At 45.5% G+C, this 25,203-nt stretch overlaps 1 protein-coding gene across 1 annotated transcript in view; it reads left to right on the top strand.

Moving 5' to 3' along the window:
- Positions 1-25,203, top strand: part of KIF4A (kinesin family member 4A) — a 53,895-nt gene that overhangs the window by 908 nt on the left and 27,784 nt on the right. The window contains exons 3-17 of the mRNA XM_014568820.4: positions 1,536-1,678; positions 1,861-1,975; positions 2,750-2,940; positions 3,743-3,835; positions 5,971-6,137; positions 6,960-7,054; positions 10,001-10,120; positions 12,601-12,776; positions 13,491-13,552; positions 18,811-18,943; positions 20,427-20,485; positions 20,670-20,775; positions 22,185-22,262; positions 22,596-22,781; positions 23,498-23,601. Coding sequence (XP_014424306.2) covers positions 1,556-1,678; positions 1,861-1,975; positions 2,750-2,940; positions 3,743-3,835; positions 5,971-6,137; positions 6,960-7,054; positions 10,001-10,120; positions 12,601-12,776; positions 13,491-13,552; positions 18,811-18,943; positions 20,427-20,485; positions 20,670-20,775; positions 22,185-22,262; positions 22,596-22,781; positions 23,498-23,601 — 1,808 coding nt within the window. The 5' untranslated portion in view covers positions 1,536-1,555. The remainder of the gene's footprint in view (positions 1-1,535; positions 1,679-1,860; positions 1,976-2,749; positions 2,941-3,742; positions 3,836-5,970; positions 6,138-6,959; positions 7,055-10,000; positions 10,121-12,600; positions 12,777-13,490; positions 13,553-18,810; positions 18,944-20,426; positions 20,486-20,669; positions 20,776-22,184; positions 22,263-22,595; positions 22,782-23,497; positions 23,602-25,203) is intronic.

The following is a 25,203-nucleotide window of genomic DNA, read 5'->3' on the forward strand; positions in this document are numbered from 1 at the left end:
CTAATCGTGTGCTCAATACGATCTGTATGGAGTACATGATTAGTTGATAAGAGGCCACTGAGGCTCCTGGTTTTCTCTTCTCCCTCCCCCCCTCCTCAACCCATTACTGCCTCTGATATTGAGGCAGCGGGGGAGGGAGACAGATCACAAACACTGAGCACAGCCATCAGGGTGGGCATTGTGGGATACTGGTGGAAGCCAGTTTATTTGGCAAAACAAACATCAGAACCCACACCGGCTCTTTGTCAACAATAAAGGAAAGGGAAAAGACAAAAGTCTTCCAGGATAGAAGGGTGTGTTGTTGTTGCCAAAATTGAGTCCACTCGGCTGGACAAAAGTGTAAACAATCTCATTGTTTTGTTGCCAAAAGGCAGTTTTTGCTCATGTAGACAAGATCTGATTGAAGCAGTGTCACCTACCCAAAAACATCCTTCAGGGCCGCTGCTGCTCAAAGCTTTTGCAAGGAGTAGAGTCATTAATGACATGACTGATTTTATGACAGCTATTTAGAATTTCATGGCTAGCCTTGAAACTGCGGTCCTAAGCATGGTTTTGGTAGCCCTATGTGGCTGCTCTGGCTCAGCCTGCCATGCTGCGGGAAGAAAGCTGATTAACTTTTTCCATCCCTAATTGGTACAGCTATGCCACCATAATGCTTCTAGTGTAAATGAATCCCAATTGTCCTAAAATCCAATTTTGTTTTAAATTAAAGGTTAAATTATGCAGCAACTGTTGGCTTAAGACAGTGGTTCTCAAAGTGTGGTCTGTAGACTTGTAGTGGTCTTGTGTGTGGAGCTGCATTGGCCCACCTACACATCCCATTGTGAGGTTGGCTTCCTGCTACAGGAGGAAGCCCTGAGCTTCGCACGCCAGATGCAGCTCCAGTTTCGCATGCTGCTGCTCACCTCTTTCCCAACTAGGGAAATGGCAGTGCAGGAAACTGGTCAACTGGGGGCTTTCCCCACCCCTCCCATTGGCCAGAGTCCTGTCCAGACCTCCCCCTCAGCCCACTCCTGCACCCTACTTCATACCTTGGATGCTGTGCCCCACCCCGTTTTACACCCATTTTGCCATCATGTGTGGTTGGCTGGTAGTCCACAGAAAGATTTGCGTTGAGCAGGGTGGGCCAAAGGTCAAAAAAGTTTGAGAACCACTGGCTTAGGGCTTCTCATTTATAAGCAGGCTTGACAAACCGTGCTGAAATCTACTTGCCAGCCCCACACTGCACATGCACAAGACCCGCATTGCACGTGCTGCCGGTGAACGGGGCGACTGGCTGAAATCTCGCCATGGGCGAGTAGATTCACTGATTTGTCAAGCCTTGCTTATAAGCATAAAGTTTCTTTGTGCGGTGAATGTGATATAATGGAATCATAGACCCTTTCAATTTGTGACATTTGAGGGGAAGGCAGTGCAGTCTGTGTGAAGCTGAATGTGTCTTAATGCTCAGAGCACTTACCCAGATGGATAAAGGAAATTTAACTGATAATACTTACAGTGAGACACACCTAATTTTATGTCTTTGATTTTTTTAGGAAAGCTATTGTAATCTGAAATGGTGAAAGAGGATGAGAAAGTGATTCCTGTGCGTGTGGCACTCCGCTGTCGCCCTTTGGTCCCCAAAGAGATTAGTGAGGGATGCCAGATGTGTCTATCCTTTGTGCCTGACGAGCCCCAGGTTAGTAAATGCCTTGGGTATGAAGGGTCAAAATCTTTCGCTTACACCAGAATCATTCCATTGATGTCAGTGTTTCAGTAGATGTGTACCATTGTAAATTAGCTGAATTTAGTTAGTATCAAGTAAATAATACCCATTAACTGCAATGTATGTCGCTGCTTGTTTTCTCCTCTTTCCCATAGGTGATTGTAGGCAATGACAAATCCTTCACATATGATTTTGTGTTTGACCCATCTGCTGAGCAGGAGGAAGTCTTCAAAACCTCTGTTGCCCCTCTGATACGGGGCATCTTCAAAGGTGAGAGCCTGTTAACTTGTTCGTAGTAACAAAGTGAAATTCTCTTTAAAGATGCTGTCACCTCTATGAGCTGGGTTCAGGGTGGCATCTCAAAGTTAAGTGAAACAACAAAAGTATCCAGGTAAGATTACTTGGTTATCCACTGTGACTTCTTCTCTCTCCCCCCTTTTGCCCCCCCTGCACACACACATACCTTTCCATGTATTTAGAATGCTTCTCTGATTAGAAATCAATCTGGGGTTGCAGTAGTGAGTGCCAAATCCTGCCTATTTACTGGTAGCATGGCATTCCACTGGGCCACCAAGATGACTCGTGCAGTCTCACTGAGCTTCAAAGAAAGCAAAAATGGACTGACAGTTTTGGTGTTTGAAGTCAATGCTAAAAACCATATGATTGCTTGATCTGCACATTGTCACTTAAATGTTATGCTGAGATTGCTTATCTAAGATGTTGGTTAGAGAGAGATTTACAGAATAGTTAAATTGTTTCTGGCCTCTCTATTTTGAGCAATAGAATTAAGTTTAAATCTCCATTCGTACTTCATAGGCCAGAGAAAGCAGTTGGTTGTGTTCAGTATTTTGTTCTTAATTCAGCAGACTATGAATTATGCATTATTGCTGTGTAATTTGAGAGTGAGTGTCAGTATTTTACTGAATTGGAGAAGCTAGAATCTGGGGACATTGGACACAGAAGCATACTTAAGATACTCCAATCTGACAAAGGTCTCTTCTTAGATGAACTCCTCCTGATTCCAAGCATTCTTTGTTTCTTCAGGGTATAATGCTACTGTCTTGGCATATGGACAGACAGGCTCTGGAAAAACATATTCTATGGGAGGGACTTACACTGCTGATCAAGAGCATGAACCTATTGTTGGGGTCATTCCTCGTGTTATCAAACTGCTCTTTCAGGAAAAGGAACAGAGGCTGGAATGGGAATTCACCTTGAAAGTCTCTTATTTGGAGGTAAAAACTATTTACAGTTTCAAAATGTTAAATTAAAAGCAAATTTTGTAACTTGCAGCTTAAATAGGTTAGACTTTTTAGACACCCAGGATTCAGCTCACATGTCATGTTGGAGGGGTAGGTGGGACTGCAATCAGATTCCACTAAGCTCCTTCTCTCTTCTCTCCCCCCCCCCCTCCCCCATCACAAAGCTTCTTTCTTGAGGTTGTTTAAACACTCTAGCTTTTTTTTTTTTTTTTTTTTTTTGTAACTCTCAAGTGAGATGGGTTGTGGCAGCTGAACCAGGAGAACTGGTATAAAGGGAAACTTAAAGGACTTTAGAAAGGGACCTATAACTTTCCATGAATGAAAGCCAGATGGGACTGCACCCTTTCCTCATCAGTGTGCAGATCTAGCTACTAAGTCTAACTTTGTATGCATGCTGCCTGGGACACAGCTCCTATCATTTTCTGCCACAGTCTGTAATGGGGATTGGACTATTGCACTTCTTTCTCTACTGTGATCTGCCCCAGATGAGTGAATAGCATCTCCAGGATCACATTTTCTTCTTTTGGGAAGTGGGGTGCAAAGGCTTAAGGAACTTCTATAACTGAGGAGACTATCAGGGATATAGGCAGATATAGACCGTAATAACAGCCTCAGTTCTGTGAATTGGAATTGTAAGTTAAGTCTGCATGTCTTAGCAAATAAGACATGTGCAATGTCTTACAAAGTTAGCCAGGTTCAGCCTAACTCTGTTCTTCATGCTGCATCCCCACGTCTGCATGGCTATGGTTCTGAGCTTCTATTTAAATACTTTCAGATATACAATGAGGATATTCTAGACCTGCTGTCTCCATCTAGAGAACGATCTTCTCAAATCAGCATACGAGAGGACCCCAAGGAAGGCATAAAGGTGTGCGGGTCCCTGAGAATTGGGCATGTGAGGGGTGGGGAAATGAGGAGAGGTCAGAATCAAATGTTTCAATCAAACCCAGACTTGCCCAATTTTAACTGTTCATAATCTTGCTGTTTGCACACTTCACTCTAGAAGTTGACACACAAGCATGCTGATTTCCAACTCTTACATTTAAAAAAAAAAATCTGGTGAGTCTCAAACCTGCTCTGGGGTGATTTCAGTAGGCTCTAGATTTCAGATAACAGCTAGTTAAAGCTTTCAGTGAACTGATGAAATAAAATCAGGGTTTGAGTTAAGCAGCTAATACTTCACTACAGTTCCTGTAGTCCAACTTCCTTGCTGCATGCCTACTCCCAAACTCAAAAGGAGAAAAACTACAGCAAAATGGCCATGGCAGGCATTGGCTATAGGTATAAAACTGACCTCTGAGTCCCCCAGAGCAGGCCTGATGCCCATAGATGGGCTTGGGGTACAGCGTAGAGCCGTAGTCACCAACAGGTTGATCGCGATCAACTGGTCGATCGTGAGGCGTCCTGTCCGCCCCGCCCCCATTTCCCTCCCACCCCCGAGAAGCCCAACTACTTCTACCTCAAGTGAAAATGGAGGTCGTGTCGGCTTCCCGGGAATGGACAGAAGTCCCGCAGCTTAGTCTGCGCTAGCTGCTCTGCCAGGTGTACTGTGGGAGGGAGCATCGGCTCTCTGCACCGCACAGAAGGGGTGAGTCCGCCCCGGGGGAGGTGCGCGCGCGGTTTCCTGGCACGCACGGGGCTTCCCTGCGCTGAGGGGAGGGGGTCAGCCCCCTGGGCAGGCGCGCGTGTGGGGGGAGGGTCAGCCCTGGGGCAGGCACGTGCTGGTTTCCCTCTGGGGTGGGGAATCCTGGGAGGAGGCAGATGCAGGGGACTCTGCCTCCACTGGCACCCCAATCCCCAGCCCTCGCTCCCCAGTCACAGAACTCTATCCCCACTCCTCGACTCTGTCCCTACTCCCCAGTCCCCAGCTACAGAACGCTGTCCCCGCTCCCCGACCCTGTCCCCACTCTCCTGTCGCCAGCTACAGAACTCTGTCCCTATTCCCATGCCCGCTCCCCACTGGCACTCTGTCCCCTGCTGCAGAACCCTGTTCACTCTCCCCTGCCCCCAGCCGCAGAACTCTGTCCCCACAAAATGTATAATTATAAATGCTTCATTTTAGATTTAAATAGCATGAATAAAAAACAGACCATTTATTTCATAACTATAAACATGTGATTTTAATTTTATATATCGCATAATTTAAAAATAAACCGTTTATCAGAGTGTGTAAGTAAGGGCTGGGGATAGCAAGTGATGGACAGGAGGAGAATAGAGAGGGCAGGGCTTCAAGGAAGGGGTGGAGCGGTAGATCTTCGCCTGTTCTGAGATTTAAAAAGTGATCTTAGGTGTAAAAAGGTTGGAGACCACTGGCGTAGAGAAAGCTTGTGCTGCTGTCTTATCCTACATTTGCTCTAAGGTTAAATGATCCTTTGTCTCCAGGACTTAACAATCCTATTGCAACATGACATTCCATTTCAAAATGGTGGGTGGGTTGTTGGGTACCATACATCCAAAAACCTTGGAGGAATGTATAAGTACGATTTAGTCACAGAGTTCGAGGCGGTCATGAGACAGCCGGATGATTGGGAGTTGCAGGGTTCCTTGTCTCGTGTGGGGACTGGGAGCTGTGGGTCCCTACCTGTTTCTGGCACCCTTTGGAGCTCCCAGCCATTGCAGACTGCAGGCAATCACCCTCTGAGTTCCTAGCCCCTATGAAGCTGCCCTGCTTCAGGCAACATGGGGACCTGCAGAACCCCATTTTGTCACTGACTTTTAGTAAAAATGGTGATAAAATCTTAGCCTTACTTAGATTAATACAGCTGTTAATTGGTACAAATTTAGATGCCTTAGTGAGCATTAATATTTTAAATAAACTCGGTTAGATTACAGCAGTCTGCAAATGTATATTTTTCTTTGACTTTGCCAATTGAGGTCACAGTGGCATAGAAGCAGGGACTTGGTCTAGGACCCAAAGTACACTTCTGTGACGTAGTAAACTAATGGCTGAATGTTGGGAGGTAGAGGAAGAAAATGAAACCAGATTCTTCATTCTTAACACAGATTATAGGCTTAACAGAACGGGATGTGGCCTGTGCTCAAGATACTGTCCTCTGTCTGGAGCAGGGAAACAATTCCAGAACTGTGGCTTCTACAGCTATGAACTCTCAGTCCTCGCGGTCCCATGCAATCTTCACTATTTCAGTTGAACAAAGAAAGAAAAGTGACAAGTAAGAAAGCAAGAACTCCTTAAGTAACCATCAGGACCATCTTTAGGGGACACAGGGTCTGGAGTAATTTCCTCCCATCTTCCCCAATTACTGGCCCAGGGCAACCTCATTTCTGCTCCACTCGACCCCCTTGTGTGAAGACCCCACAACCAAGCAATGTGAGCCGGGGATTAGTAGGGGGCCTGTTGCTGCACAGCTGCAGGGGTTGCAGGTCTCCCCCAGCACTCAGGACTGCAGCAGGGGGAGCCAGAGTAACCTTGAAGCTTGCTCTTCTCTATCCAACCTGCTGTGCTCCACTTCACTGCACCTGCAGAAAGCAAAGCACTTTGGGGCCAGGGCACTCTGCTTTCTGCTACCACAGTGCAACAGAGCTAAGGGAGGGAGAGCAACTCCTGCTGCTGCCAACCCACATCAGCCCCCTCACTCCCTCCCAGGCTCTTCTGGGCCCCATTCACAGGACTATTGAAGCAGCTACTGCAAGAACCCCCAAAGGGTGTGGTGGGTGCCCTGAAAAATCTTATGGACAAGGCAGGTCTGGTAATAATTCTGATTCAGCCCTGTTTCTTATCAGTCTTTGACTTCCTAGCTGCCTGTCAACAGGTACTCTCTTTACCAGTACTGCTTGACCCTGTAGAAAAAGTTGCTTCCATTGAAGATAGTCACTAGATTATCTTAATTTCAAAAGCCAGTCGCTGCACTTGATGCAAAATGCCCTTTTAAACCCATTGGATCATCAATGATGTGAAATCCCCTCCGCTTTGCTTGCCACTCTCATTCTAACTGCATGCTAGATCAGGAGTGTAACTTTTCTGTCTGCCGTAGGAATAACAGCTTTCGCTGCAAGTTACACCTTGTAGATCTTGCTGGCTCCGAAAGGCAAAAAAAAACCAAGGCTGAGGGAGACCGACTAAAGGAAGGTAAGTAAGCACAATAATGTCAAACAGCATCAGTAGCTAAAGCTTGTGCTCTTCACGTCTGACGCTCCTGGAAAGAACAAAATATAGCACACCACTCTGAAATCCTGACTTTTTAAAGGTGACATAAATGGGAAAAACACTTGTTTTGTTGGGTTTTGAAGTATAAGGAGAGCTTGAACGGTGTCTAGTAAAGCTTTGTTAGGTTTTTATGTCCAGAATATCAGGCTTTGTTCTCCGGACTTTGAGAAGTGAAAAACTACTTGGATCATGGGAGATTTTTTTTATCCATCAAATTCAATGTTATCCAGTTAATTGGCTCACATGCATTTTTTTCCTCTAGGAGAAAAATCTCTCAAAGATTTATACCTTCAGTGGAGCATTGATCACCCATTGTGGAGCTCTAAGGAATCCAGCAAAAACAAAGAGCACTATATATTTTTTCTGTTCTTTTCTCACTCCCTCACTTCCCAGCGTTACTTTTATTTTAAAAAGGGGGGGGCGCATTTATCCATAAGAGCGGTGGTTCTCAAACTTATTTGATCAGGCTCATCCTTCTTTGTGTCCGTAGTCATTTATGCATCCTTTCTGTCTCTGTCTCTGTCCCTGTCCCCCTCCTCTCCCCGCCCCCCCCTTCCCCCCCCCAGTAAAGATACCACCTTCCAGCTCTGAAGCAGAGTGGAAAGCTGCTGCTGCTCAGGTACCCAGCTCTCAAGAAACCATGGGCCGGCAGCAGCAGAGAAGTAAGGGTGGCAATAGGAAAGGTGATATTTGGCAATATCCCTTCTCAGAGCAGACTTGGCACCCCACTGTCAGCCTTCTACATTGCTTCTGCCACCCTAGGGCTAACAGCCAGAGCCTTTGCTGCCTCCCAGTGAGGGACTTGGAGTGGCAAGGGAAGAAGCCCAAGCCCACATGCTGGGGCTTCTGTTGTCCCCTTTATATGTGCCTCCCAAGTATGCACATCCATGTGTATGAGCCCCATTCTGGGACTGTTCTCTTTTAATAGATATTCCATGAGATCTAAAGGCAGCCAATTCAAAACAGATGCATAGCTTTTTCACACAATGCAGAAAATGTAGTTTATGCACAAGATATTGATGAGGCCATCAGCATAGCAGGATTCCAAAAAGGGTTAAGCATGTAACTTGAATAAGTTACATTCGTAAAAGCTAAAAAATAAACTGGAGAGAGAAACCTTTAAGCTTGGATGTTTATACTCCTGGTTGTCTCATCTTCACATGCAGGATACCACAACCTAATGGCCTAAATCAGTTTCTGCAGTCTGCCTAAGGGCAGTGTGGCTTAGTGACCAGAGCCAGTGAGTGGCCCTCTTTCTCCAGGCCCATCCTGGGCTCTTAACAGTGATGGGATAGTCCACCATAGGGTCAGAGGGGAAATTGACAGTAGTATGCTGACTCAGATAGGAGGAAACACTTTCGCCCTCTTACCCTGTGCCTTGACGCTGTTGTGGTCACTGAGCTCTTCTGCAAAGTGGATCCTCCAGGTTTCCCTGGATTCTGGGCTTCATAGGTGTGAAGTGGCAGGTGGGGAATTGCTGTAGTCCCCACTGGTTAACTGAACCCTTTAGAGGGAACTGAGTAAACTTTCTATGGGAGAAAATTATTCCATAGCTTATACACTAGGGTTTCTTCATCTGAAGCTGCTAAAATTGCTGTCAGAGATGGGTCCAGAACTACACAAGGTGTGTTGTCAGTGACTAGATGCCTGTGTTTAACTAGCCAAGTATGGTTAAGGCATAGGGATGTGAACGAGTAGTTGACCAGATGATTAACCGATAAGACTTAATGGTTGTCTTCTCAACCAGAGCTGGTGCTGCTGTCCCCTCCTCCCACACCAGGTTGCTGCCTCTATTCTAAGTGTAGTAGTTTGCACTTGTCTGAAATTCAATAAAGGCCAATTCTGCAATTTGTCATGGTTATTTTCAGTGCTTGTATCCTTACCAACCTATTTCCAAATTTAATAAGCATAATCTCCCCTCTTTTACTCAAACCATTAATGAAAATACTGAACAGAAACAGATGCAGGACTCTAGACAGTGGTATCCACTGTGATAACTTTGACTATCAGTGATTTGCTATGGTCTTCCAACCAATTGTGCACCCGTTTTACAGTAATTTCATCTAGACTATAATCCCCCAGTTTGCTTATGAGAGTGTCTTATGGAACCGTTAAAGCATTTCTAAAATAAACATCATTCCTGCTGCTTCTGTCATGCATTCAATCCCCCTCACAATCAATCCCCTAGGCCAGTTATTCTGTCAAAGAGGGAAATTAAGTTGATTTGGCATAATTCATTCTTGATAAATCTATACTAGCTATTTCTTGTTACCATGTAGATGCTTCCAAATGTATTGCTTGTATCAAGTTTAGGTTGACTGGTCTATAATTCCCTAGAACATCTCTTTTCAAGATAGGCACTATATTTGATCTTCATTTCTCTAGGACCTTACCCGTCCTCCAAGAATGTCAAAAGGTAATTGTCAGTGGTTTACAGAATGTCAGCTAGTTCCCTAATAAAATTCATTCTTAGACCCTGCTGACTTGAATACATCACATTTTATTTAAATGTTCTTGAACCTGTTCTTTCACTGATTGGTCTGTATTTTCATTTGGAGCAAAGAGCAAGTCTTTAAAGAAGAGTTCCTCAGCCACTCTGTTTGCTGTGTCTCGCATAAGGCTCCATGTAGCACATCTGTGCTGTATCCATGATCACATCTTTCTTCATTAAACCTTTTATGTAAGACAGTAGAGGGGGGGAGGCATATGGTTCAGGGATTTCCTTCTTTGAAATTTTTGGAGCTTTTCTGTGAGGACTAAACCTCTCAACTTTACATTTTGTGGCCTTTGTTGGCAAGTGTAGGACACAGACAGTAATAAGTAAGCTTCTGTTTGGTTTATCTTACGTTGGAGTTTGTTTGTGTGCAGGAATCAACATTAACAGAGGCCTCCTATGCCTGGGAAATGTAATCAGTGCTCTTGGTGACGAAAATAAAAAAGGTGGCTTTGTTCCCTACAGAGATTCCAAGTTAACACGGCTGCTGCAAGGTAAGAGCCATGCCCAAGATAGTTCTGTTTTATAGTTAAATAAATATGTAATAAAATATGTCAAGAGCTGTGTAACCCTCAGGCCAAGTGTTACACTTCTACTGACCAGACATGAATGTATTATTTGTACTTTGATCCTTGAGCCCTTTGTTTTTGTTGCCTTATCTTTGAATACAATTGCTCTGGGTAGGCAAATAGACAACTCTACAGTGTCATGCAGGAGAAAGTTAAAGGCAAAATTTGGACAACTCTGAACTGCCTTTTTAAAATACAGGATGGACCTCCCAAAACCAGGACTTACTCATCTGGCAACATCTGCTGGACCATGGGTATTCCTGGACATGGGTGTCCTGGTTGGGAACCCCAGTGACAAGAGGGCTGGTGGCTTGGAGCCTGGTAGATCTGGGACAATACCGGAGCCCTGTTAGTGCAGCAGGGGCAGTGGCAGCCCCAATACCAGGGAGGTGGCAGACCTGATAGCTGGGCTGTTGCTGGGGCGGCCTGGTCTGCTGGGGCTGACAGCGGGGATGGAAGGTGGTCTGGGGAGCCAGTAACAGGGGACCTCTTGTGGTCCAGCAAATTCCCTCGTTTGGGACCAGTGAGATCTGGAGGGTACTGGACGAGAGGTCCAACCTGTACATTTAATCTAATCTGGAGGCCCAATCACTAGTATCAATGAATCATAACTGACTTGTTACTGTACCATGTCATTAAAGGGCACAGCTAAGAAGCTGTGTCCTTTAACAGTACGTTTACATCTTGGCTGTGTCTAGACTGCAAGCCTCTTTCGAAAGAGGCGCTTTCGAAAGATACTTTCGAAAGAGCCTCTTTCGAAAGGGAGCGTCTAGACTGCACGCGGAACTTTCGAAAAAGCGGCTTGCTTTTTCAAAAGAAAGCATCCAGTGAGTCTGGATGCTCTCTTTTGAAGAAGCCCTATTTACATTGAAGAACGCCTTCTTTCGAAAGAGGAACTTTCAAAAGAAGGCGTTCTTCCTCGTGAAATGAGGTTTACCGCCATCGAAAGAGAAGCCGCTTTCTTTCAATTTAATTTCGAAAGAACGCGGCTTGAGTCTGGACGCAGGTGAGGTTTTTTCGAAAAAAGGCTACTTTTTTCGAAAAAAACCCCTGAGTCTGGACACAGCCCTTATGTGCTTTTGGATTTCTTAAGTTGATCTTACCTCTGAATATTTTTGGAGTTTTATAATGCTTGCTTTTGTGATTAAATACACACCCTCCATTACTGATACAAAATCTTTAGTCTGTGAATATAAAGGGAAATAGCTCAATATTTTAAAGTTTTAGTTTTTCAGTCTTCCTTTTCACAGTGCTGTAATTTATTGCATAAACCATTTTTATGATATTTTATATCTTTCAAAACATGGACTACCATAATCTTTTTAGTAAAAAACCTAGCTGAGTGAGCTGGTTGGAGCAAAGCAGACTTATGGCGTAAAACTGGATAATACCTACTGTCGAAGCAAAAGACTTCTCTGTGTTTAGGCGGCTAATAAAAAACTTTATTGATCAATAAGGCACAAAGTGAGCCAAATGTGACCCCAGCAGGACCGGGCCCAATAAGGCTGCTCAATACAATCAATCCTAATATTTTATACCCTTAGCCAAACAAGTCTGACGTCAGGGCATTTCATTAAAGAAATCATCAATTAAACGTAAAGGAGAAACCTGTTTCTTCTTGCTGATAAGTTATCAGGGAGAGGAGTGAGAGCTCCAACTCAAAGTAGTTCAATTAATGCATTCCAATAGCTCATCCTTCTGGCCTCTTTCACATCAGTGAAGGAGAGTTCAATCTCTAGCGTACGTGCAGAAGCAAGAAACTTAAATGGCTTCTGTTATACGAAATGGCTTCTAGCTAAATATGAAATGGCTTCCACACTACTTTTGGTGTAAAAATAATAAGCTCTGCTAGACAGCTCAGTGCTGAGGTCCTTCTGTTTGGTCAGATCATCAAATGGAAGGAAAATGATGTCTGATCTGACAGCCAGACATCAGGGTATCCATGAAATTTCAGCTCCCAAGGCAGCAGAAGCCAGCAGAAGTAAGAGCATCTGAAACATTGATATAGGGAATTGTGTAACTGCTTAATGTGATGAGAATCCAGTCAGGTGTATATGATGTCAAACCGTCATTATTTGAAGTAAAAATGGGAGGCAAAATAGCAGATGTGAAAAATGTCTTTTGACTTTGTGGGGTGAAAAGAAAAGTAGATCCTGGGATGACAGATTTCAGTAGAGCTTTCTAACTGGAAAGCTGGCTTTCTTACCAGTGTTTCTTGTAATGGGAGCAATCAACTATTGGGTATTACATGAATAATGCATCAGTCAAAATCTCCTGTCTGTATTGGCTATTGTGTTTTATGGGCATGGTGCATTCTTACGCTGTGGGTTTTCCATCATTAACCCACATCACCATTTTCACAGTCTCAAAGCAATAATGCTGTGTCCCATTCTGTTTCTGTTCAGATTCCTTGGGTGGCAACAGCCACACTCTCATGATTGCCTGTGTGAGCCCTGCAGATTCCAACCTAGAAGAAACCTTAAACACTTTGCGCTATGCTGATAGGGCGAGAAAAATAAAAAACAAACCGATTATCAACATTGATCCTCAAGCTGCTGAGCTAAATCATCTAAAGCAGCAGGTACTGGACACTTCCTTCCTTTAGCTGGAGACTGGGATTTTGTGCATCGCAAAAGTGGGAGACTCATCATTGCAACAAATTCAAGAAAAAGAAATAGACACTGAGCTCGCTTAGCTATAGGACACATTATAAGGAAAGTCCTTAAATGATTTTGTCTGTGTGCATATTGCTTGAGATTCTCCACTATAAGTTTGCTGTAGATTGAACATTTCTCCACTTTCAAGGGGGCCTCAAAACTCATGATTCAATCATGGCCAACTGTTGGTATCAACCACAGTTTATATTTCATACCTTAAGAAATGTCACTCCCACAAAGTATAACCATCTCTGGAGTGAAATATGGCATCTAGCTAACACTACACAGCTATGTGCCCAAGTTCAGGATGGGAGACACACAAGGGTCCATATGCAATCAATTGTAGGCAGATCTAGTTATCAAAGTATAGTTTTAGCTAAGATATAAAGGATAATGCTGCTCCTATTGTCCCTACAAGAGTGCCAGGAGCCCCTCAAAGAAAATGTGCTCGTAAGTCTATCATGTGAAAGGCAACATCATTGTTCAAGTAACACTGGAGCATTTGTTGAGTGTGATCGAGGGAAGAGCTCCCTCTTAGTCATTTGTTAAGTCCTGCAACTCCAGCTCTCTTTTTAGAGATCAATATATACTATAGAGAAGGTAGATTCAAAGATGGGTAATTGTTTGTTTCCTTCTAGGTACAACAGCTGCAGGTCTTGTTGTTGCAAGCCCATGGAGGGACACTCCCAGTGTCTATCAAGTAAGAACTATAGACTAATGCTCTTAATGTAACTAGAAGCCTTAATTGTTCTTCCCTGCCTGCCCCCACCCCAACTGAGACTAGATCTCCTGTTGTACTGAGGCTCTAGACTGCACGTGGTGCTAAGGTAGGAACTTATTTGCTATCCAACTACCTGTCCAGTCCTCTTTCTCACTCCCATGTCATGCTCACTAAGTCTAATTGTATCAGTGTTTCACTTTCATCTGCAGCAGTGCCCTTTGTATAACAATGCAACAGTCTAGCTGTAGTAGAGGATGCAGGGGCAGAACTTGGTCAATAATGGTAACATTTTGGAATGTTGAGAGGCTGCATAGAGGACCTTATTCAGATTGAACCGCTGTAGTCTGGGACTCTCCTTTTCCACAGATGGCTGTGGTTTTACCCTCAGGAGTGAGCTAACAAAGACAGAGGACACAGTTGCAACTTGTGTCCTGAAGTAGCCCAGGCCCTCATGCCTGTGTACTGAAGTTATGTTCTGCATGCCACTGCATATGTCTGTGTTGTGCTGAAAAGAAGCACCTGGGATCTTTTTCATGGCGATAAGGCAACACACCGCATTTATTGAACATATATAGATCAATCAGTACTTTATCATATGCATATGCAGGGCTCGACAAATACACTCACCCGCTCGCCCATGGCGAGTAGATTTTGCCAGCTGGCGAGTGCAGGGGCGGACTGGCCCGGTGGGCCGTTGTAATGGGCTGCCCGAAGCCTACACTACGGGCGGCGTGGCCCCATCCAATCTGCCAGCCGGCAGAGGAGCAGAGCGCTGCCGGGGAACTGCGGCGAATCTCAGCGCTGGGCTGCCTATGTGCAGCTGCGGCACGAGGAGGCGGAGCGCCGGCAGAGGCCGGGACACTGGCGTGACATGGCCCCGCCGATTTTAAAGGGCCGCAGCAGCTTGGCTCTGACTGCGTGTCTCCGGCAGTTGGCTGCGGTGTGCGGCACAGCCAGGGCCTGCTCCGCTGGCTCCAGTCCTGCCACGGCCCCAGCCCCTCGCCAGCGAGAGACCGCTCCCTGCTGACGGCCTGGCTCGCTGCGCCCCATCTGGCTCCTGCCACCTATTCCCCATGCTGCCCCTGCACCCCGGATCCCCTGCTCTCCCTCTGGCTCTGCACCGCCCTTGCACCCTGTACCCTGCTCCCCCCCCCCCCCCCCCAGCTCTGTGCTGCCTGTTCCCTGCACTGCCCCTGGACCCCATGCCTCTGCCCCTCCCATTCCCTGCGTCCCATTCCCTGTGCCTCCACCGCACACTACTCCCCCTGATCCCTGCGTCTCTGTGCCTCCTGTTCTCTCCCCCCCCCCCCCCCCCCACCCACACACACACACACACACACTGTTCCCTGCATCCTGTTTCCCCTGTGGGTTGGGAGTGAGGGGTGCTTGTCCATAGGGAGGGGCTGGACAGGGCAGGGAAAAGGCTGCTGTGACCCAGCAGTGAGTGAAAGGGGGAGTTCACTTGAAGCGCCTTTGCCTTTATGGAAAAAAATTAATGAAAATGCTATTTGCTATTTATAGGGCTAAAATGCTGGGACAAAAATGAAAACAAACAAAAACCATTGCAAAATGCAAACATGTAAAAGACAACCAAAAAAAGGGGGGGAATGTTTTACTTGGCCCTGGGGGAGGGGAAGCGGCTGGGCTGGGCTGAGGGGAGGGGAAAAATATGGGGAAGGGGCTTGTGCTGAGGAGAGGAGGTCAGGAGAAGAAGAAGAAAGGGGAAGGCACCAAGGGACAGGGGTGCAGGAGACACAAATGCCAGGGGGCCAAGTGCAGACAATGAGGAAAAGGGCAGGAGGGGAGGTGTCAGTGGGAGGGGGGAGGGTAAGGGCGCTGGGGGCTAGGGGGAAGAGGGGGAGGTGCTGGGAGAAGGCTTGAAAGAAGGGGTGGGCATGAGGAGAGTGGGGATGGAGCAAGGCATGTGTGAGGGCACAGGGGTGTGAGGGGAATGGGGGCAGAGGGTGCTGAGGGGGTGGGTATTGGGAAAAAGAGGGCAAAGGGGACAGGGGCAGTGAAGGAAGGGGAAGGTGCCAGGAGGGTGCAGGTGCCAGGAGATTCTGGGGGTGAAGCAGAAGGGCAGACTCCTGCAGGGGAGGGACCAGCATCAGGAGAGAGGCAGTGCAGGTGTGTAGAGGGAGGTGTTAGGAGAGGGGATGAGGAGGGGTAGCTCGCATGATCAGAGTGCGGCTACTGGAGGAGTAGGCACATGGGGGAGGGAAGGGCTGGTGGAGGGGGGCAGGTCTCAGGAAGGCTGAGGGCAGCGAGAAGGGCAGGAGTCAAGACAGTAGAGGAGGGTGAGGAGTTGGGGGGCAGCAGGCACCAGGGGAGCTGATGGAGCAAGGGGAGGAGACATGGCAGCAGAGGGAAAAGGTAGAAGTTTATAAGATATTTATTAATAACTTGGGTGATATTTATTAAGAACGTATTAGTAATTACTGTTCTTATTCTTATTAGGAATTTATGCCATTAAAAAAACCCCACTTTTTTGGGGGGGGAGGGTAGCGAGTCCCTTTTTTGTCTGGCGAGTAGGGTTTTCCATAATTTGTTGAGCTCTGCGCATATGATACATTGCGCACTCGCACACTCAGTCTTGTTGTTACCAGTGGTTGCTCCCCCGAACTGCACTGGCCAGGTGAGTTAGATGGGGGAGGGGTGGAGCTGGGCAAGACGAAAACCGGGGTCCCTCTGCAAGATGCTTCATATTTATCCCTCTCACGCAGCCCATTAGTCATCACCATTCCTTTCTTAATGCTGCTTCAAAGAGAGTTCTTCCAAGGGCAGGCACTTGCTGCTTGACTCCTAAGGCATCTGTATGTCCAGTCTTTTCAATGAGTTCACTTCACAGGTATTGTCTTGGATCTGGCTTCCAGCCCCTCTCCACCCTTGCAACTGCTGTTGGAGGTGCTCGCCTTTCATTCTCCATTCACACCATCTTCATTTCCACAAGGCAATCAAGGAAAGGGGAGAGATCTATTCTTCTCCAAGCAAAAGAATATTTTCTGTACCTTAACTATTCCTGAGACCTATAACATAAAGAGACAAGATCTAATCTAACTAATCAACTTACAAAGTTTCTCTTAATACAAAGTTGTATGAGAATGATACATGGTTATATGGAAATGTTACAGAGATTCATCCACATCTGGAGAGTACTGAAAAGCAGGTAGCAATTCTACTTTTTGCTTCTGATGTGATTACATTAGTGAAAAGGTGGTGAATGATACTGATACTTTTGAGGGTGCCATCCACGTAATTGAAAATAAGGTTTTTTTTCCCCCCTGTATCCGTCTTGCCCTTATTGGACTGTGGTGGAGTCAGACATGGACAGAGCCAGGTCCTGGCTTGCTGTGCAGTTGAATTTCCCAGTTTGCCTGTTCCCCATACTACTCTTCATTCACCATCTCCACGCTGTTCACAGCAGGGGCCTGTGACTTGGGTCACTCAGAGGTATCCGTGGTGCTGTGAGGAGCAGTGGTAGTATCTCTAGCAATATGACATGCAGCTTTTCATATAAGCAGCATGTTTGTGGAATGGCACCATATTTAATCATTGGCCTTCTGGTATGCCTTCCAAAGCTCCTTGGCTTCTGATGCAGCACTGCTGCTGGTTCCTGTCATGCCTCTTCTCTTGCATCCCCTCAGTAATCTTCTCAAAGATGTCAACATTTCTATGGTTGGTCCAAAGCTGTTCCTGCACAGCCTCTTCTTCCTGCAGTCCCTGGATATCCAATATTTCCTGTCTACTCTACTCAAATTGGGAGTACATCTGAAGCAAGTAGCTGACAGGGTCAGCTGGTCAGTTGCACTCAACAGCGGAGAGCTCTTAGGTGTGATTGCGAAGCCCAGCAGTTAAAGCGAATTTCAAAAATTTACAGGGCTCTTCTGGAGATCTCAAAATCCCCGGTCCCCTTGACTCCTGGGCAGTAGAGCTCACAATGGTGACTAAAGCAGTGTGGAGCATAGTGTTACAGCCGCTGGAGGACAGTTAGCAGCAGCCTCTATAACATGGTGTCTATCCTTACATGTGTTGACCTAAGCACGTTGATTGCAACTCTGTTGCTTGGGGAGGTGGTGTTACTATGTCTGCCTACCAGTGTGCTTGCAGCGGTGGAAGATGGTATAGACACGTGTGGGGCTAGGTTGACATAAACTACCTTGTGTTGACCTGTGTTATGAAGACCAGGCCTAATATGGATTCTAGAAAGAACAGTCTTCCAGCGCCCTTCCTTTCCACCACCCACCTCCCAGGCTTCTATGTACTTACCAGTTCATCAATGCTTCAGTTGAGAACAAATAGCCTCATGACCAGTTTAGGCCACTCTTTTAATATAGATCCAGGAATTTTTGAACTGCGGTTTCCAGAAGTAGATCTAGATTAGACCCTGAGTGGTCCCAAACCACAGAGTTTGCTGGACCAGGGGAGTGCAGGATTCCTTTCTGGGATGTGGGTGGCCCCGAAGCCTGGGTTTCCCTCCCAACTGCTAGGGCTCCCAGGGTCAGCCTCCTCGGGCTGAGATTTCCCTCCAGCTGCCATCGGCCCCTCTCCCAAGCCAGGAATCCTGGCAGATTCCTCGCTCAGCTGCTGCCTGGGTTCCTAGCCAGGGTTAGGGATTCCTCTCGGCAGGTGCTAGTCCCACGGTTGCTGGGGCTCCCAGCCAGGGCTGTGGATTCCTTTCTGCTGCTGCTGCAGGAGCTCCCTGGCCTGGGGCTTACCAGGGCTGGACCCATCGGAGGACCAGCCCCTGCTCTCCAGCACCTGCAGGACCTACAGCTGGCCTTCGGGGAGCTCTTGTCCAGCAACATCCGTGGTCCTTCCTTCCGGACCGCATATGTTGCCAAACCCAGAGAGTCCCAGATTTGGGAGATTCAACCTATAATTAAAATACAGAAGCCTCTATCCAAAGCATGGCCCCAAAAATTGGATCCAGAGTGGTAGAAATTATATTCCCTTCACCTCAAAGTACTTCTTAAGGAGATGTATTTTTTTGGAACAATATCTTTGAAATGCCTTTGAATTTCCTCATTCCTTCCATAGATTGCAGTAATCTTTTACTTCCTGCTAAGAAGTTCCATAGAGTCTCATAGTATGTAATTTCCAGTACAATGTATGCCACAGGTATTAAACCTTATTGAACTGGGGTTAACTTGACTGAATAAAGTTCATTCAAGATATTGTCAATCTATAACAGTAAACACCCCATTGACTTTAAAATAATAAATTCTTGCTTTAATTAGCATGGAGCCATCAGAGAATCTGCAGTCCCTCATGGAGAAGAACCAGTCCTTGATGGAGGAAAACGAAAAGTTGAGCCGAGGTCTAAGTGAGGCAGCTGGTCAGACAGCCCAGATGTTGGAGAGAATCATTCTGGTAAGGCTCAAAATTCTACATGAAGCACTTTCAGCTACACGTTGCTGTTTCCTACCTGTTGGAAGCTGACCAGTCACAGTGCTCTAAGGCTAGTTAGGAATTTCTGACTCTGGGAGACTTAAATTGAATTTGAAAGGAGTATAGTAAATGTCCAGAAGCTATATGATGATAGGCTACAGGCATGTCAAACTGGTGTTTGGAGGGCCGCATGTGGCCCGATGGAAACTTTTTGCGGACAGAACATTTTTATAAAAGAATGAAGTGCTGACCACTCAGAACACATGGCTGAGTGCTTGCTCACAGCCAGCCGGACCGCTCCGTGTCGCAGCAACTGCTCATTGCCGGCTGAGCTGCTCTGTGCACGCGCTCACGGCCGGGCACTCTGCACTGGGCGCTTACTGCTGGCCACTGTGTTCACACCTCCCCAGCACCTCAGGCAGCAATGTTGACTCCAGGACCCAGGTATTAAGTTGGGGGAGGCATTAGGTTGGGAGGAAGGGCTGGGAGTGCCTGGCTCTGGGATAGAGGAGAGGCATTAGGTTGTGGAGGGCTGGCTCTGGGGGAGTGGAGGGAGATTGGGTTAGAACGGGGGAATGGGAGTGCCTGGCTTGGGGGGGGGGGGGAAGGAAGGGGTTATTTTGTTAATTTTGTTTGTTTATTCCCAAATAAAATCAGAGAATGTATATTAATTTTATATCAATAAAGTCAATTTTTTGCAATTGCATGAATAATTATATTTTTATACAAAATCTCAATCTTAAAGTATCTGAAATTTTCACAGAAGCCTGTTCTATTTGACTAACCATGGTTTATACTTGTTTTTATTTCAACAAAACAAGTTATGTATCATACAAAATTTAAAAGTACCTTAAATTTATATTTAATTAAAAATTATGTAAAATTATTTAATATGACCAAATAACAATTTTACACATCAAATTATTGTACTATTATTATAAAATATACCTAAAACATAATCTATAATTAAATAACAACAACATTCTGACAAAGTACATTTTCTTTGGTGGCCCTAGGGTTGCCAGGTAGAAGGCACCAATACTGGACACCTGGCAACCCTAGGGACACTAAAGAAAATGTACTTTGTCAGAAAGTTGTAGTTACTTTATTATAAATGTAAATTTAAATGAAGCGGCGATTATGAATGCTCAGATATAGCCTCCAGTATTCCACCAGAACAAATTGAGTAAGAGGTGTTGACTGTATGGACCCTGTGGTAAGTAGATCTAAGCTATGTTGACTTGTTAGACTACTAATGAAACTCAAATTGCATAGCTGAGATCCACTTTTCCCTGTAGTGTAGACCTATCCTGACTTTCATACAAAGGGAATTAACCTTTGCCCTGATTGTGCAGAAACCACTGTTAAGATAACCTGCGTTGTGATTCAGTACAGAATGATGAAGCTGCCATTACTAGTCTTACTTTTCCTATAAGTGTCCTATAATTGATTTGTCTTGTCTTAGACAGAACAAGAAAATGAAAGGATGAATGCGAAACTAGAGGAACTCCAGCAGCATGCTGCGTAAGTCCCATCCAGTTTCATATTCTGCCCGTGCTGCAGCAGTGTCATACAACTCTGCATTTGATATTTCTAAGTCCATTTGTATACAAGAAGGGGGACTGAGGGTATTGCCAACATACTGCCAGTCAGATATGTAATTGCCAAGCAAGACTTGTGGACTTAGTTGCATGTCTGAATTTTTCAGGTGCAAACTTGATTTGCAGAAGCTGGTAGAGACTCTGGAGGACCAGGAGCTCAAAGAGAACATAGAAGTGATTTGTGATCTGCAGCAAGTGATAGTCCAATTGCAGGTAAGAATTGACCATGGGAATGGGAAGATCCTTATATCAAATAAGCTTCCTACCAAGAAGAACCCAGGGGTATGGTGACGCTGTGAGGCAGTGGTTTCTTGTGTGAAGCTGTTAAATGGCTCTTAGAAAGCTATTTTAATATAGATTTCCCTCTGAAACCTCAAAACCTACTCCAGAACTCTGTGCTCCTAAATTCTGCAAAACTGCATTACAGTATTTTGACAAAACAATGCAATACAATCAAAAAATTTCATTTAGTATACATACATTACCAAAATATGTCACACAGATTACAAGTGTTAGCATTTCATAAACACACGAAAGTTCATTTACAAATATTTGGTAACCACGACCCGGAACTCCAGTTATAATTCTGGATTTTCAATTAAATTACAGAATACCAAACACCAAAATATAAGTGAAGTAGAATGTTGCTTTACATTGCTGTGACTTTCACCCAAGAAAGTCATGCCGTTTTGCTAATCATTGTACTGCATTTTTTTAATGGATAGGTAAAGTAGATACTGAGCTGTAATCTAATCGCATTGTGCCTTTCCGGGGCAGAAAAAAAGCCAGAAAGCACGCATACCTTCCTAGCTGAGGATTCAGTTACTGTCATTTACAAAAAGGCTCCCTTACACCACTCTGGCAAGGTACAGAGAGCCTTAATTGTCTAAGAATGGGAACAATTAACAATCATTAGAAGCCTAGTTGTCGACAAACCTTAAGCTGAGCTTGGCGCTCTCTCCACAGTCAGAGGTTGATGGAGCATTTCTCCCCATTGACTTTTCTTACTCCTTGTGACCGTGAGATATATGGGCGCCAACAAGGGTGCCCTCAGCATTCAATTTAGCTGGTCTTCACTAGACCCACTAAATTGACCTCATCGATCTTCCCACAAGTGGAGACATGGCCTCAGTCAATTGAGACTCAGTTCAGGAGAGGTGTTCTCTGCAGCTGTTGAAATGGGATACTAGAAGCCTTCCCAGAAAGGGGAGTTTTTTAAGGTCTAAGGAGAGCCTAGAGAAGCATTTGTTGCCCTAAATGGATAGCAAGGAGCCCTTAACGGTAGGGCCCTGCAAATCAGCAGAGATCTGTCTTATATCCATGAGCAGGGCTCAACAAACTATACTGTTTACTCGCCCGTGGTGAGTAGATTTCAGCCGTGCGCCCCGTTCATTTGCGGCGTACACATGCACAGTGTGGCTCTTGCGCATGTACAGTACGGGGCTGGCGAGCAGTTTTCATTGCTGTTCGTCAAGCCCTGTCCATTAGCATACTCAGGTGTGACTGCAGATATCTGGAGCTCATTTTTGCAGAGTACAAATTTTGTAACTAGAGCCCTGCGTGGATAACTACAGTTCTCAGGCTTCTGCTCTACATTAAAGTGCTTTGTTTGCCTTATGCAGGATGAAAGTGCTGCCTATATGGCAGCATCCATGGAAGCTGTTGCCCAAAGTTCGCCATCTCAGCAGGAATATGATGCTGTAAGTAGTTGGGGTCTGATATAGTGCAGATTTTGACCATGTAAATATTCTCATTCACTCAGTAACTGCATCTTCTTCCTAGTCCCATATCCCATGTGTATGGCGCTTACAGTTACTTACTTCCATCCATCCTCCTTTATTGTATTCTTTCCTATTAACTAAATTTTAGAGAAAATAAATTAATGTAAAAATATTCTAAACATTTTATATAAATACTGCTTTTACTTCAGTAGTATTCAACTGTTCTGCTAACTCTGTGTTCAAACTGCCAATGCAAGCACTGAAGAACTCCTTGGAATTGGCTTCTGACTAATAATTATGTCTGTATTTCAGCAAGCAGAAAGTATCCAGGACAGCAAGAGATCCCCAGATGCTTTCAGCACTCAGCATGCCCTCCGCCAGGCAGAAATGTCCAAAGCGCTGATAGAATTAAATAAAGCCCTGGCTCTGAAAGAGGCCTTGGCAAAGAAAATGACCCAGAATGACACCCAGATGGAGCCCATTCAGTCCCAATACCAGGTAAACAACTCACTTCCGTGGGCCTTCCTGGAAAGATGTCCAGTGTCATCCTTTTTACCCCATATGTGTGTTTTCTAATGCTAGTGGGGGAATGGATTCATCAGAACATGAGCATTCCCTTGGTGGTTCTCGTAGTAAGAATTCCATGTTGCCTTGAGATTTGTAGCATTAGAGAGTGGAGTCTTATGATACTGGTTATCTCTGGAGCAGTGGCCATATAGCTAGAGGTACCCACAGGTGGCAGAACTGCTGTGCCTAAATGTCTCCATATGGTTTTACTAAGCAGGCCTCGATTCTTGTGATTAGACACTGGCCACTGGCTGTTTGATGTAGTCCCAGTCTTCCCACTCACATCTCAGAGTTGCACTTCTGCTGTGGCAATACTTGTCACTCATGGAACTTAACCACGGTACAAGTCTTGTAACTTCCATTGAACTGGCTTCTCTCCCATTAGTGCTGGAAACTCATATTTGAACCCACCTGAACTTATTGATAACATGACTGCTAGACTAAAAGGCTGACTGGCTGTATAGACTGATCTGGCTCCTACAGCTACTGCATGGGTCAATTTTCTGATCCCTCTGACAACAGTCCAATAATTCAGTCAAGTTGTCCAATCTATTGAAATGACTCCAAGGCCTTATCTAGCCTTGTCCCTGGTCATTTAGGATTTCAAGACTTCTAACTTGAAGCACTCTGCTCCTTCTCTTTTCTAGACTAATATCAAGGGCCTGGAGTTGGAGGTCAGTAGCCTTCAGAAAGAGAAGGAAGAGCTGATCATTGCACTTCACACTGCAAAGAAGGATGCTAACCAAGCAAAGTAAGTCTGGCTAGAAAGGCAAAGAAGATTAGAAAAACAATCATTGTTATACATAGAATCCTAAACTGCAAATAGTGTTGCAGTGAATGGGCTGTCCTCTTCCTGATGGTGATAAACATGCTAGTTCAGCGTTCTTCGGTGGCTGGGTGTAGTTATCACCATTACACAATGAACCAATCTAAGGAATTGATTTCATGTGCTCTGCCAGGGCACGGGTGCTCTGGGGAATCTCTTGTCAAACCTTCACTAATTCACTGTCTCAGTGAAGATGTTTTGAGGTGGTGGAAGAGGTTGTTTGGCACTAGGAAGGGGTCTACTGTATCAGGCTTTTATCCTAAAGACTGTCAAAGTGTGAGAGGGAAAAATACCCCCTAACTCTGAGTACATGTTTAGGTTTTTGTCTTTTTCTTAAAGAGAATCTATTCTGACCTAGTGCACCCTGCTAGGAGTTGAGATGAAAATAAGGAGGCTTTAAGGCCCAGAACATGGAACCAAAGAATGTAGCAGACTAAGAATCCAGACTCTGTGATCTTGGGTTCTCTTGCTTCTCCGTGCCTCAGTTTCCCATCAATAAAATGAGAATAATGCATATTTGATTTGTTGGGAAGGATTTGTCAGACTTATTCTTAGCAGATGGCAGATCACTTTGATTAGAGGCTAAATATAAGAATAGGATTAGAATATAGTCTTCTGCTTTGAGTTCTTGCTCGTATGTATTCCAAATAGGTGTGTGCGCATGCCAGTGCAAAACTGTTGGAAAGCTTTTTCCCTAGCTGCTACTCATTGGGTTGGCTATGGAGCCCCCTAGAGTGGCACTGGTGTAACACCCCATATATGACCGTGCCAACTTGACTGCCCTTCAGTTCCTTTTTACCACCAGTGACTGCTGTTGGAACTTTAGCTCTTGCTTTGCATCCCTAGCTTAGTCTGTTTGACAAGAGTTAATTGTTTTGTTTAACAATAGCTAATTGTTAACAATAGTGTTGTAGCAGGGGAAGTAAAGGGGCTTCCTCTTCCCTCCCAGTACTTGAGGCATATCAAAGTTCCAAGGATTTAAGCAGTGCAACTCAAGCCTGTGCCAATGACTCTCACCCCCACCCACCACTACTTATGTTTTCTGTGCCCAGACCCAGTACCAAGTGTTACCAGATTTGCCCAATACTCTGGGGTATGCTCATTTATCAGGGTTACCCTTATGGGACTGGGGGAAGGTTAACAGTTCTGTCAGTGTGCTGTTGGTGCTTACTTGGGCTCTCATATGGAGCTGAATTCTCCCTGCTGCCAATTCCCCCTCCCACTGGAGCTCTCCTGCAGGAACTAGGTTCCTCAGGATGGGGTTCTTCCCACCTTAGCAACACACACAGACACTCACACACACTAGTCAGAGCACGTCTGAGAGGACTGGGTACTCAGCACTCACAAGCTGACCCCCTCATATGTCCCTGGACTCAGCTGGCTGGGTTTCACAGCAATGCCACACTGCACCCTCATGTGCCTTTGGACTCCGTGGGCTGGATTAAACAGCACTTTAAGCTGCCATCCTCATAAGCCCCCAGGTTCAGCACCCCCTATCCCCACTTTCACACCACAGTCATTCACTGG

This window comes from Pelodiscus sinensis, chromosome 13 (assembly GCF_052426305.1).
Source record: "Pelodiscus sinensis isolate ZL-2025 chromosome 13, ASM5242630v1, whole genome shotgun sequence".
In the NCBI taxonomy this organism is placed as follows: domain Eukaryota; kingdom Metazoa; phylum Chordata; order Testudines; family Trionychidae; genus Pelodiscus; species Pelodiscus sinensis.